General features: G+C 55.6%; 2 protein-coding genes across 3 annotated transcripts; both read left to right on the top strand.

Annotated features, from left to right (window-relative positions):
- Window positions 1-8,042: 8,042 nt before the first annotated feature.
- Window positions 8,043-13,327, top strand: Ache (acetylcholinesterase (Yt blood group)). 2 transcript variants are annotated; one of them, XM_050131141.1, is made up of 4 exons: window positions 8,043-9,942; window positions 10,294-10,778; window positions 11,824-11,993; window positions 12,769-13,327. In XM_050131141.1, exons 1-4 carry the CDS (start codon window positions 8,866-8,868, stop codon window positions 12,888-12,890), a joined length of 1,854 nt encoding a protein of 617 aa, XP_049987098.1. In that variant the 5' UTR covers window positions 8,043-8,865; the 3' UTR covers window positions 12,891-13,327. The 2 variants fall into 2 exon arrangements, with proteins under 2 accessions (XP_049987098.1, XP_049987096.1); XM_050131139.1 differs by having other exon boundaries at window positions 12,113-13,327.
- Window positions 13,045-14,252, top strand: Ufsp1 (UFM1 specific peptidase 1). Its single transcript, XM_050131170.1, has 3 exons — window positions 13,045-13,073; window positions 13,214-13,244; window positions 13,298-14,252. The coding sequence occupies exons 1-3, from the start codon at window positions 13,045-13,047 to the stop codon at window positions 14,075-14,077; spliced, it is 840 nt and encodes a 279-aa protein (XP_049987127.1). The 3' UTR covers window positions 14,078-14,252.
- The last annotated feature ends 16 nt before the right edge of the window (window positions 14,253-14,268 follow it).

The raw sequence follows: 14,268 nt of genomic DNA, 5'->3' as shown, positions 1-14,268 counted from the left end.
GGAGGAGGAGGAGGAGGAGGAGGAGGAGGAGGAGGAGGAGGAAGAGTTGATCTGGGTGGGAGGGGAGATGGGGAGGAACTGGGAGGAGTGGAGGAAGAGGAAACTATGCTAGGGAAAAAGCGTGTGAGAGATTAACAGTTTTAAAACAGTTTTAAGTCCTTTTTACTGATGGCCAGAGTAGGCTTGTGCCTTGAAAAGTCTCTTGGTGTCCAAAGCTCAGGGACTCAGAGTTTCTAAAGGAAAATCCCATAAAGACTGTAATTTGCATGATTAGATGACGAGGGGCAGAGAAACCGGGAAAGTCCGCTCCCGGAAGAGGGTAGTCGAATAGACGTAATTTGCCAGTTACTCTGGTTACTGCATCTGGACCGTGGACAAGGTCATGGAAATCGCAAATGTGTCGCCAAGGTCGACGTGACTGTGGGGAGGAGGGCAGAGAACTGAGAACTGTCTGAATGAAGAAATCCAAATTCCCCGCATAATGGATAGAAGACTCAGCCCTCCCGATGTACCCCTGGTTGGCTGCCTGCTCACACCCAGGCTCCCGCAGGCCCTGGGCGCCCTGACAAGGTTTCTGATTGCAGGCTAGCTGTACATCTTGCATGTCTGTTTGGGAACAACTGAATGAAGTCACAAGAGGTCCTGTCCTGGTTAACAGCCGGGGAGCCACTCCTGGTTCACTCTGCAGGTATCAGCAGGCCAACTGGGAGCCACGTCAGAAGCCTAGATTCCTTAAGTGACATCCAGGATACACAGAGTGGCCCAGGAAGGGGAGGGCCTGCCTGAGATTACCCTGCCCTTGACCAGAGGAGGGTGCAAAGTTAGCCATGTGGTCAGTACCTAGGGGCCACGTAGAGCCCCTAGCTTAGCAGGTCTGTGATGTTGGGGATACCAAGGTGGGTCGGTGAGTAACCCAGACCCATTGTTAGTTCCATATTAGGATGTGGGATTGAGGAGAGTTCTCCTTTGCCAACCGACTCCTTCACCAACACTCCACTAAATACCATCTCATTTCATTCTCTTTTAAAGCCCTTGCAGCAGAGAGCCTTTGTTATCAAGGCCATGAAATAGGCAGGACGTCAAGACAGGCAGAGACATCCGCAGATTATGACTGCTTACTGCTTAGATTTCACTGGGTGATAAGCGGGAGGCCCTGGACTTTACGTGAGAACTCTGATCTTAAAGCCATGGTGTTGAATGAGCCATTCGCCCCTTTCTGTGACTCCAGAAGAGCGCCTCCCAGGCCTGGAGGGATACCTACTTGCTGTACAAGTGTGAGAGCCACGGTTCGTATCCTCGGAGCCCGTGTAGATGCTAAGTGGGTGTGGTGTGCTGCCTATAATTCAAGCCCCAGAAGGCAGAGCTCCCCAGAGCAAGCTGACTAGTAAGAGGAGCTGTATCAGTGAGCTCTGGGTTTGATTGAATGGCCTTGCCTCAATGTATAGAGTGAAAAATACAATTAGGAATGATTCCTGAGATCCACACGCCCCACCCACTCACATCTGTCCAAACACACACAAGACACGTGGTAAAGCCCTGACCAAGAGCGAAGTGGGTGGGAAAGGAGTTTACTTGGCTTCCAGGTCCATCAGCTATGGAAACCAAGGCAGGGATCTGCAGGCAAACACTGAAGCACAGACCATGGAGGAATACTGCTTACTGGCTGGCTCTCTTAGCTCTCTCAGCCTGCTCTCATACACAGGCCAGGAGCATTTACGCAAGGGTGGCACCACCCACAATGGGCTAGACCCTCCTGCATGGATTGTCAATTAAGAAAATACCCCCACAGACATGCCCAGTATGTCTGTATCTTGGGAGCAGTCCCTCTACTGAGTTTCCCACTTCCCAGATGTGTCTAGGTCAGTGACAAGTTGACAGAAGCCGTGGCTGTTCCCTGCTCTCATTTTTGATTCTACCTATACGTCTCTACTTGAGCCTCGGTGCCGGGCTCACGCTCACGATGCTGAGCCTGTGGGTGACAGAGAGGGATGCAAATACAGGATACCCAGCTCTGAAAGGAGAACCGGGGCTGACTTTGCATTTCCCAAGGACTCTTCCTCCTGTCCTAGGGCCCTGTGACTTTGTGAGAGCTAACCTAGAATCGCCTGGCTTGGCCAGTGTCTTGGCAGCTTGTCTTAAAGTTGATTATTGTGGACTAAACCCACCGTGGGCAGCACCACTCCCTAGGCAGGGGATCCTGGGCTGTATAAAAGAGGAGAACCCTAGCTTAGCAAGGGAGGGAAGATGCATGCATCCATTTCCCCTGCTCTGGACCGTCAGTCTGCTGTGGCTGCTGTCTCAAGCTGCCGCTACTGTGGCATGCCCACAATAATGGGTGGTAACCTGGGTTTGTAAAGTTAAAACAAACCCTTTCTCTATTAAGTCGTGTTCCTCGAGGTGTTTTATCATAGCAACAGAAATGAAATGAGACCAGCTCTCAGAGACTGAGATTCCAAAGCAAAGGGTCCTTCTCTGGAGGAGGCAGGACAGGAGGGCATGAGAGCCCGGGGACCCTGGCGAGAGACAAGGGAAGAGGAGTTGAGGTCTTAACCATAAGTACTTGGAGCCCCACCCTCCACCAGCCACCGTGCCCCCTCTCCCCTTCCTTCTCAATTCCGTGACGGCCACGGGAGCTCAGAAACAATAGTGAGTGGAGAATCCTGGGGCAGGTGGGCACCAGCAAGCATTGTATACAACTTCCTAAGGTATCGGCAGAGCCAGAGAAGAATAAAGCTACAGCTCAGGTTTGGGTCACAGACAAGTGGGAGATACAGCCGATGATAGGGTCATCTGAGTCTGGGGTGAAACCCTTCTTTGAATTCAGTTCTGATGTTTCCTTACCCCTCCTGGGTACAATGACAAGTATCTGGTCGCTGGGGTCACAGCTCAAAGGTAAAGCACTCGCTGAATATGCATCAAGCCCGATGACCTGAGTCCCATCCTCTGACCCCACACATAGAGAGAGAGGACCACCACACATGCGACAAGGCACACTTGTGAACACATGCACACATGATGTGCACACACACGGATATAAAAACAAATAAATAAATGTCAAGATAAAACATTTTAAATAAAAATATTCCAAAATGATAGTCCCACCATTATGTAAAAGATAGTTCTCCTTGGTCATCTGGTTTCAAAAGTGTAATGCAAGGTTAAGGCTTCTTTTAAAATAATGGGATATTATCTTCCTCGACTTCCCCTATGCTGGACTGGGATAGAACCCAGGACTTTCCACATCCTAGGGCAGCAGCCACAATCCCTGAGCCACATCCCAGCCTCTCACTGGGGGATTCTAGGCAGGTGCTCTACCACTGAGACACACCCAGCCCCTCACTGGGGGATTCTAGGCAGGTGCTCTACCACTGAGACAAGCCCCTAGCCTAAAATTTAGGATAACCTGGAGTAAGGGACATAGAAAACAATGGACAATGAAAGGAATAGCCTCAGATTGCCCATGTTTGAGAGACAGAACCTCGATTCTTGGGAGTCATGCAATGGCTGCTTTGGACACCCCCTGGGGCAGAACAACCTAGGAAGGCATTGGCTGGAGACTGTCCCTCTCATTCTGGAAAGATCTAAATCAGGACCTAGTGTCCCCAGAACAGAACTCCCCTGTTTAGAACCGCTTGTCCTATCCACCTCTCCATCTCCACAATGCCCTCAAGGACCTCCATTCTGGATGCTCCTTCCCTGTCAACCTCCAAAGTCCCAAACAGCGCCCTCCAGTGGATGATGTGGATGTTACTCCTCCAGGAGGACCACAGGATCTCAAACAGCATCCTCCAGTGGATGGCCCAGGCATGACAGGAGAACCCAAGCCAATCCTGGAGCACAGGTTACAATCTAGGGGTGCAGATTTTGTGGAAGCAATGGGGTCATCTTCCAAATCTGGATATTTTAGATGTGTTTCACACATGAGGTGACAGAGACAAAGGAAGATGTTATGGCATTTAGCAGATAGGAACCTTCCCCAAGAATACGTTCTCTCTTCTTTCTATTATTAAGACAGCTGGGGGCTGGAGACAGACAGCTCAGCTGTTAAGAGCACTGACTGCTCTTCCAAAGGTCCTGAGTTCAATTCCCAGCAACCACATGGTGGCTCACAGCCATCTATAATGAGACCTGCGCCCCCTTCTGGATTGTGGGCACACATGGAAGGAATGCTGTACACATAATAAATAAATAAATATTAAAAAATACTAATATTAAAGGTGTGTGTCACCACACCCAACTACAAAAAAAAAAAGAGCACTGATTGCTCTTCCTGAGGACCCGGATTCAATTCCCAGCACCCACATGGCAGCTCACAACTGTCTGTGTCCTCCAAGATCTGACACCTTCACACAGACATATACGCAGGCAAAACACCAATGCACATAAAATAAAAATAAGTTGTATAAAAAAAGACAGTCAAGAGCTGACAATTGGCTTAGTGGGTAAAGGGCTTGCCACCAAGACCTGCAATCTGCCTTCAGGACCCTGTGCTGGAAGGAGAGAGCTGACTTCCAACAAGTTATCTTCTGGTCTCTACCCATGCGTGCCACCACCGCCCAGCCTTGTAATAAATAAATAAAACGTGATTTAAATGTGTCACATTTTAGATCAGTCTAAACAAAGTCAACATATTTAGACCTCTTTCGTAGCAATTATGATCTTAGAATTACACTTTGACCTGTAGTATGGAAACTCAAGTATTTTGGCCAGTGGTGTGGAAAGGCAAGGACTGCGTGTCCATTTCCAGAAAATGACATTAAACGGAGCAGGAATGCTGTCCAGTGTTTCTCCGATCCCGTTTTGGGGAATCAGATGCCATGGCTGATGTGACAGCTGCCTCGTCACGCCACACGGTGGGAGTCCCTTGCTGAAGATAGTAAAGCAAGACACAGCGAAAGGGGCAGCAGGGTCCCTGTGGTAAAAGCAACTGGTCCCTGACGTCAAGCGCAGTGTGCCAGCCTCACGTGGCTGTCTCCAAAGCTTCTTTCTCAACTTCTTCTCCTCCTGCTCCTCTTTCTCCTTCATCCTTATTTATGGGGGGTAGGGTACATGCCACAGTGCCCACGTGGAGGTCAAAGGACACCTTTCAGGGAGTTGTTTCTCTTTTTCCACTTTGTATGCCCCAGGAGTGGAACTTAGGTTACAGTGTTGATGGCAAGCGCCCTGACTGCCTGGCCACCACCCGCCTTTTCCCTGCTCTTTCACTTACTTAGTCATCTAAGCTATTATGGGTTTAGCAATAGCCCTGAGGTGCACAGATAGCTTATTCCTGTCCCAGGTCTTTCCTTCCGTGAAACAAACTCGTAATTACAAAGATCAGATAATAAACTGCCCAACATCACTTGCTCTCGAACAAATTGAACAAGGAACAAGATACCATCACTAACAGGGCCCACTTTATGGGCTAAAAGTCCCTGAGCATCAAGACTAGACAAAACTGGGCTCGTTCGTTCCCCCCGCCCCGTTTCCCCATGGTTTTAATGATCTAGCATTATCACGCTCAGAAGCCGCTTCAGACTCTTTCTCTCCCACAGCGACAGGAACACACCCCCGCCCCTCTTTTCCAGAAAGAGCAGGAAACAGATAAGGAAGGGCTGAGCCCACCCGTCTTCCAGGCCAGAGTGGCAGCCTCTGGCGCCACCTGGCGATAGTGTCATCGAGTCAAGCACCGACTCGTCGCGGGTGAGCTGGCCTGCAGATGCGTTTCCCGGCATGCAGTGGCCAGGTTCTCCAGGGACAGGAGGGTTGGGAGGTGGGGGTGTCGTAGTTTGGAGAGATGGAAAGCGCACTTCTGGGCGGGGTTCGACTCAGCGCCGGTGTCCCCTGGGCCAACCTTCTTCAAGGCGGTGCGCCCTAGCTCCCAGGACCTAGGAGGTGACCGATGAGTGTCTGGGGCGCGAGGGACAGCGCGTGGCAGTCATAGCGAGCATGCGTGCGCGTGTCCTCCCACACACACACATCGCTCCACGCAGCGCCCCGCATCGCGTGCGCGCGCACGCACGTCCCCACGCTCGCGCGTGCAGGCCAGTCTCCCACGCAGCAGCGGCCGGCAGGCTCCAGGGACAGATGCCCCCACCCACCACGCGAGCCACTTGTCCCTCCCGCGTAGTGATCTCGTGTGGGCACAAAGCTGCACAATTTCCACCGTCACTCGGGTGCTGCTGATAGGGAGACTCCCTAGAAGGCAGGGCGTGTGGTCTGTAGGACTCGTGAGCAGGCTGGGGGCTCCAAGGCCTGGCCGCTCCCACCTGCTAACCACAGCGACCAATGAAAGCTTGGCCTGGTGATGTCATGGCCCGGCCGGACCCTTGTGATGACAGCCGGAGGTCATCGGTCAGGGGAATCAGCTCAAGCCCACCCTTGGGGGTTCCGGAAGTTTCCACGGCTGCAGCCGTGTGCAGTCTCGCCCTGCAGCCTTCTGCAGGCCACTGTGTGGTCTGCTTTCTCAACGGTCCCCGCGTCACCGCTCCTTATCCTCGGGGGTCTCCTCCTATGAGGAAGAGCCTGCGTTTCTCTGTCTGTTCCCACAGGTGTCCCTTCATCTCCAGAGATGCTCCACGTCATTTTCTTCTACCAGTGCCAGCCGAGGGGGTCCTCGGCCAGGATTTCACGTGTCGCTTCTCCTAAGCCACCCCCTTGCTATGTCGTGGTTACAGATGCTCAAGTAATAGGCCTCTGATCTTTCTGGATTAGGGCTATCATTATGTCCTTCCGTCCATGAAAGTCGGTCTGTCTGTGACTTGTCACCGCAGGAGACTGTCGCCTGCGTGAGCGGTGTCTGGTGTCTCCGCAGGCTGCGGTCCGTCTGTCTGTCACGTGGGTGTCTGACCCCTCGCTGCAGGTCTGCGGGTCTGTCGGTCTGTCTAACACTGGAGCGTGTCTGGGCCTCGCTCCCCGGGGTCCCGGGGCTTGAAGGGAGGGAGAAGGAGGGGAGGTGGCAGCCCGGGGGAGCGGGGAGGGGCGGGGGCGGGGGGTGGGGGGCGGCCGGGGGGGGGGGCGGGGAGGGGCGGGGGCGGGGGGTGGGGGGCGGCCGGGGGGGGGGGCGGGGAGGGGCGGGGGCGGGGGGTGGGGGGCGGCCGGGGGGGGGGGCGGGGAGGGGCGGGGGCGGAGACAGTGGGCGGGCGGGGGCGCCGTGCGGCCCGGAGGGGTGTGTGCGGGGGGCCGGAGGCGGCTGTCACTGTCGGCTCAGCCTGCGCCGGGGAACATTGGCCGCCTCCAGCTCCCGGCGCGGCCCGACCCGGCCCGGCTTAGCCGCCTCAGGTGAGTCTCCCAACCCACCCGGGACCCTCCACCGCCTGGGGACCAATCCGCATCCCAGGGGAACCGGGCGGTCCTGGAATGATCGGAGCCCCCCAAACAGATTCCACTGCACCTTCTGCCTCCCGGGGCCTGCCCAGAGGGCCCCCCCCACACTACCTCGCACTCCTCTGAAACTCCCGCTAGCCGCAGCATACTTATGGTGATGCTCTCCTGGCCGGTGGCTGCTTCTGCGCTCTCTTCCTGCAGGGACCCCCTGAAGCCCCATTCCCCACTCTCCTCCAAGTCTGGGGACATTGGAAGACGCCCACTGTTTGGGGCGGAGCCCAAACTGCGCAGGTTACTGACATCCCGACTGCACCACCCCCCATCCCGAAGGCCGCGACCCCAACGTCCCTACCCAGAGCCCCTTGCCAGCTCCAGGACCCCCTCCTGCAGAGATTCCGTCTCTATTTTTCTTTCTTTCTTTCTTTTTTTTTTCTTTTTTAAAGGGAGGCTCAGCGGAAGCCCCGAGTTATAATTAGCCCCACTCGGGTTTCCTGATTAATCTCCAGCAACGCCACTATCCCCAGATCCAGACGAACAGGGCTGGCTGGGTGATGGGTGAACGCCCGGAGGGGGTAGTTCCGACCCGGGGAATTTTGATCTCTTGGCTGGAGATGCCGGAACTACAACAGCTGTTGCCCCCAAAATAGCACCCCTGCCTTTGCAGCGGGGATCTCCGGAGCTCCGGAACACAGGCGTCCTGACTCGCCCTTCAGTCCCCTCTGCGATGCTCACGATCCTTCAGATCCCCCCCCCCACACCAAGGCTCGGGCAGGGAGCGCTGGCCTCCTCTTGGTCTCTGCTGCTCCCGGTTGGCAGCGGCAGGCACTGCAATATAGGGATCCATAGGGGCTTGAGTCCTGGGGAGCCCCTCAAGGGGCTGGTGAGCCAATTGGCTGGAGTCAGGAGAAAGGGGTGCGGCTGATGGGAAGCAAACGGGTACCAACCGGCTGTACCAGGAAGAAGATGAGGCGGCGCAGGGTGGGGCAAGGTGTGGACTGGACAGGATTTGGGATGCCTTCAGGACCTGGGACTCCCAATACGTTGAATGCCCAACCCAGTCCCTGAAGGCTTTGGCCAACCCAGGAGAGACTTGGGATGTGCTTTCTTACCAAAACTTGCAAGCTCCTGAAGGGCCCCACCCGGCTTCGAGGGCCCCGCCCCTGTCCTGAGGCCTGTACAAGAACTGAGGCCTTTCTGAACCCTGCTCTGTAAGCAAGGGGGTCTTCGGCCAAACCACAGAGGCAGGGGAAGGAGGTATGGGAGGCCTTGGGACTTGCTGGGCCGGGGAGAGTGTGTATTAGTGGGTCTTATCTCAGTCGGCTGCACTTGTTGTGGTATGGGTGTGTATGTGTGTCTGTTTGATCTTGTGTTCCCTCCGGTTTGTCTGCCTGCGTCTTGTCTCCGTGTTTGATTCCATTCCTCCCCTCCCCTTGCCAATCTGCCCCACCTCCTCTGCGACTCCTTGATAACCCTTGGGCAAAACTGTTACTTAATCTCCTTCCGAGCTGCCTTCTGTCTTCACCCTTTCCCTTTCTTTCTCCCAGCAGACATCCGCCTGTCATGGCAGTCATGAGGCCTTCCTGGTATCCCCTGCACACACCCTCCCTGACATCTCCCCTCCTCTTCCTCCTCCTCTCCCTCCTGGGAGGAGGGGCAGGGGCTGAGGGCCGGGAAGACCTACAGCTGCTGGTGAGGGTTCGAGGGGGCCAGCTGAGGGGCATTCGCCTGAAGGCCCCTGGGGGCCCAGTCGCAGCTTTTCTGGGCATCCCCTTTGCAGAGCCACCTGTGGGCTCACGTAGGTTTATGCCACCAGAGCCCAAGCGGCCCTGGTCAGGAGTGTTGGATGCTACCACCTTTCAAAATGTCTGCTACCAATATGTGGACACCCTGTACCCTGGGTTTGAGGGTACTGAGATGTGGAACCCCAACCGAGAGCTGAGTGAAGACTGCCTGTATCTTAATGTGTGGACACCATACCCCAGGCCTACTTCTCCCGCACCTGTCCTCATCTGGATCTATGGGGGTGGCTTCTACAGCGGAGCATCCTCCTTGGACGTGTATGATGGCCGTTTCCTGGCCCAGGTTGAGGGGACCGTATTGGTATCTATGAACTACCGAGTAGGAACCTTTGGCTTCTTGGCCCTGCCGGGCAGCAGAGAAGCCCCCGGCAACGTAGGCCTGCTGGATCAACGGCTTGCCTTGCAGTGGGTACAAGAAAATATTGCAGCCTTTGGGGGAAACCCGATGTCAGTGACTCTGTTCGGGGAGAGTGCGGGTGCAGCCTCGGTGGGCATGCACATTTTGTCCCCGCCCAGCCGCAGCCTCTTCCACAGGGCTGTCCTACAGAGTGGTACGCCCAACGGGCCCTGGGCCACCGTGAGTGCGGGAGAGGCCAGGCGCAGGGCCACACTGCTGGCCCGCCTAGTGGGCTGTCCCCCAGGTGGCGCTGGTGGCAACGACACAGAGCTGATAGCCTGCCTGCGGACGCGGCCAGCTCAGGACCTGGTGGACCACGAGTGGCATGTGCTGCCTCAAGAGAGTATCTTCCGATTTTCCTTCGTGCCTGTGGTGGACGGGGACTTCCTCAGTGACACGCCAGAGGCCCTCATCAATGCTGGAGATTTTCAAGACTTGCAGGTGACTAATGGTTGCCCGTAGTAATCTGGGTTTCATCCATTCCTCCCCTTCCTTCCCCAGAGCCCCAAGCATGAGGGCTTACTGCAGCCCCACTGTTAGAGGTCCGAGCTTGTGGGTCCCAAGGTCATTCCCTCCCTGAGGAGGGATTCAGATCCCGTAGTGGTTGCTGGGAAAAAAGAAAGGATGGGTATATTTTTTTCTTTCCTCCATGCCTTGTCCCTTCCCTGCTCTCTACTCTACGTAATTCTGACTCTGTGATGGTTCGTCCCTCTGGCTACTTGTTTGTTCATCTGTTTCTGTCTGCCTGTCTATCATCTCTCCATCCTTCTCCCCATCTCCAACAATCCTCAGGTGCTGGTGGGTGTGGTGAAGGACGAGGGCTCCTACTTTCTGGTTTACGGGGTCCCAGGCTTCAGCAAAGACAATGAATCTCTCATCAGCCGGGCCCAGTTCCTGGCTGGGGTGCGGATCGGTGTACCCCAAGCAAGTGACCTGGCGGCCGAGGCTGTGGTCCTACATTATACAGACTGGCTGCACCCTGAGGACCCTGCCCACCTGAGGGATGCCATGAGTGCAGTGGTGGGCGACCACAACGTTGTGTGCCCCGTGGCCCAGCTGGCTGGGCGACTGGCTGCCCAAGGGGCCCGGGTCTATGCCTACGTCTTTGAACACCGTGCCTCCACATTGACTTGGCCCCTCTGGATGGGGGTGCCCCATGGCTATGAAATCGAGTTCATCTTTGGGCTCCCCCTGGACCCCTCGCTGAACTACACCATGGAGGAGAGAATCTTTGCTCAGCGACTTATGAAATACTGGACCAATTTTGCCCGCACAGGGTCAGTGATATTGGAGTGGAGATGGCCTCTGGGGATCCAGGGAAGATGGGTGCTTATGGCTGATAGTGGAAGAAGAGAAATACCCACAAAGGAAAGGGGATGCGGGAACAAGGCAGGCAGAAGGGGGAGTCCTTAAGAGACAGAGCCGGATACTTTTTATCCCAGCACTCAGGAGATAGAGCCCAGTCCGCTCTATATACCCAGGCTACATGGAACTACATAGGAAGCCTTGGTGGGGGAGGGGTTGGGGCGAGTGCTGGAAGTACGGCTCTGGTAGAAGGCTAAGGACACAAATATATAGGAGGCCATCCCCAGCACTGCAAGAGATAGCGAGGTGACTGGCAAGATGGCTCAAAACAGGTAAAAGGGATCGCTGTGCAGGCCTGACTACCTGAGCTGGATCCCTGGAGCTCACATAAGCGTGGAAGGAGAAAACTCGAAACATTTATCTCTGACTTCCACCTCTCTCTCTCTCTCTCTCTCTCTCTCTCTCTCTCTCTCTCTCTCTCTCTCTCTCACACACACACACACACACACACACACACACGTTCATCATCACAATTTAAAAAAAAATGATTAAAGACAGAGAAAGGCAATAGAGGGCTGGGGCACCTCAGTTGGTAAAGTACTTACTTGCCTAGCAGGCACAAACCCTTGAGGGCACCAGATATTCTGTTACCCATGTTTTAGAGACAGGACTGCACCTACCTACGCCCAACTAGGATTTTTTTTTTTAATAGAAGGGGGAAAATAAAAATTGAACAAAGAAAACAAAGGGAAGTGGAGAAAAACAGAAGTCCGGAGGAAAAACACCCTTTGTCGTCCCTGCGCTCAGGGAAACTGAGGCAGAAGCATTGCCAAATTGAGTTACACAGTGACACGCGCGCGACGAACACACACAGATGAGATGGCCAGATGGCTGGAGGAGTAGGGAGGAGAGGATGGGTGTCCCCTGGAGTTGAAGAGGGTTCAGAGTCAGGAAGAGGACCAACGACATCATTCCTTATCCCTCTGGGCAGGCTGAGATTTCCCCTTCCTTCCGCAGGGACCCCAATGACCCTCGAGACTCCAAGACCCCACAGTGGCCACCGTACACCACTGGAGCGCAGCAATACGTGAGCCTGAACCTGAGGCCCTTGGAGGTGCGGCGGGGGCTACGCGCCCAGACCTGCGCCTTCTGGAATCGCTTTCTCCCCAAATTGCTCAGCGCCACTGGTAGGCGCGGGGTGGGGGTGAAGGGCAGGGAACTAATGAGGCGGCAAGGGTTGGAAGGAGGGGAGAGCAAAGGGATGCAAAGACAGGGTGTAATCCCCTCTCTTCTCCACCTCCCCCAGCCATGGAGGCTCCCTGCACCTGCCCAAGCCCCGTCCATGGGGAGGCTGCCCCGAGGCCCAGGCCCGACTTATTCCTGCCCTTTCTCCTTCTCTTCCTTTTCCTCCTCCACTCCCGGCTTCCGTGGCTGTGACTACAGCCTCTTCTCTCCTCTGGCCTCAGAGGACACTTACTCTAGTATGTGGCTGGAAGGAAAGGAGGGGCCCCTTCTAGGGATACAGCACCCCACTCCCTTCTCAAGCCGAGACAAACTGGACAAAGTCAGTTTAAGCGAAAATCCAAAAACCAGTTTTCTTTTTTTAATTTAAAATTATCACCTGGAAATTGAGCCTGATGTCGAGGGAAGGACCCGGGGATAGACAGCGTCAGTCGACGGGGCTTATAACCGCCAACCATTTCTGTGTCTTCTCTCTTTTCCCCAACCCATGGACCCTCCTCCCATTCTGGTCCTGTCCCTCCCCTCCATCTTCCGACCATTTCTCTCCACCCGCGTTCCTGCCACCCTCCACCTCTACTCTTGTCCTCCGCATCATCCACTGTTCGCTTCCCACCACTCCCTTCGGCCTCCTGCGTGGCGTGCACGGCGGCGCACTCACGCCCCCTCTTGCTGCCCCACCCGCTCGTTTCCTTCTACTCTTGCGGGGCGCCCCGGCCGCAGACACGCTGGACGAGGCAGAGCGCCAGTGGAAGGCCGAGTTCCACCGCTGGAGCTCCTACATGGTGCACTGGAAGAACCAGTTCGACCACTACAGCAAGCAGGAGCGTTGCTCAGACCTGTGACCCTGGAGGGACCCTCAGGTCTCGCCGCCCTGCCCGAGCCCCTAGCTGTATATATACTATTTATTTAAGGGCTGGGATATAATACAACCAAGCCCCAGACCCTATCCACCCCATCCCGACTCCCCCCCCACACCAGGGGCTCCCCTTCTTCTGCATGTCTGGGACCGAGCTCCCATCCCCGCGGTGCCTTCGCCCCTCCGGGCCGCCAATAAACTGTTACAGCCACTAGTTTGTGCGACTGGCGGGAAGTTGGGGCGGGGACCGAGTCAGTGCTGGAAACAGAAGCCTCAGGATTGGCGAACATCGTTGCACCTTGCCTGCAGGATCCGGCGGAAGCAAGTTCTGGACCCACCCGTTGGGGCGGAGCTTGCGACTGCGCAGCAAGGCTGCTCGTCCGCGCCTTTTAGAAGGCTCCGATATCGGTGTCTACTTGTCCTTCGTGCTTCGGTTTGGTGAGGGTTCCTCGGTTCCGCGCGCTCACCCTGCCCACAGCTAGCTCCAGAAAAGACCGGGAACCCGTAATTCGCCCCGCCTCGGCTGACACCTTTCTGAGCGCCCTGGAGCTGCTGAAGGACGTGCACCTGGGCCTGGCTCTACCCTGCCACGGTCCCGCCCGACTGGCCCTCCTCTCGGGCCACTACCTTTACTATCACTACGGCTGCGATGGACTGGATGACCGCGGCTGGGGATGTGGCTACCGCACGCTGCAGACACTGTGCTCTTGGCCAGAGGGCCAGTCTTCCAGCGTGCCTGGGCTGGCAGCCATACAGGCTGCCCTGGAGGACATGGGCGATAAGCCCCCCGGGTTCCGGGACTCTCGGGACTGGATTGGCTGTGTAGAGGCCAGTCTCTGCCTGGAACACTTTGGAGGACTTCAGGGGCGCCTATGCCACGTGCCCCGTGGAGCCGGACTTCTGGGAGAACTGGAGCGGCTTTATTCCCATTTCATGGAGGGCGGCGGCCCAGTAATGGTGGGAGGGGATGCAGATGCTCAGTCTAAAGCCTTGCTGGGAATCTGTGAGGGGCCAGGTCCGGAAACCTATATACTGATACTGGACCCACACTACTGGGGCACTCCGAAGAACAGTAGCGAACTGCAAGCTGCTGGGTGGGTGGGATGGCAAAAGGTAAGCAGTGTCTTTGATTCCAATTCCTTTTACAACCTGTGCTTGACCAGACGTACCTGAATCGACCCACCCTGCCTGCACTGTGGGACAGGCTCCAGAACAGACTGCTCACTGGTCTCTTCCACCACCAAAACTCTGCGTCCAAAGCCAGCCTGGCCTACCCAGCAAGTTCTAGCTAGCCAGGGTTAGAGGGACACTTGTCAAAAACAGTAATAAACTGGCACAGTTCAGCTGACTCTGGTCCTGCCTGT

This window comes from Alexandromys fortis, unplaced genomic scaffold (assembly GCF_014885135.2).
Source record: "Alexandromys fortis isolate MF-2015 unplaced genomic scaffold, M_Fortis_MF-2015_v1.1 scaffold_370, whole genome shotgun sequence".
NCBI lineage: Eukaryota > Metazoa > Chordata > Mammalia > Rodentia > Cricetidae > Alexandromys > Alexandromys fortis.
This window is presented reverse-complemented; position numbering and strand designations above follow the sequence as displayed.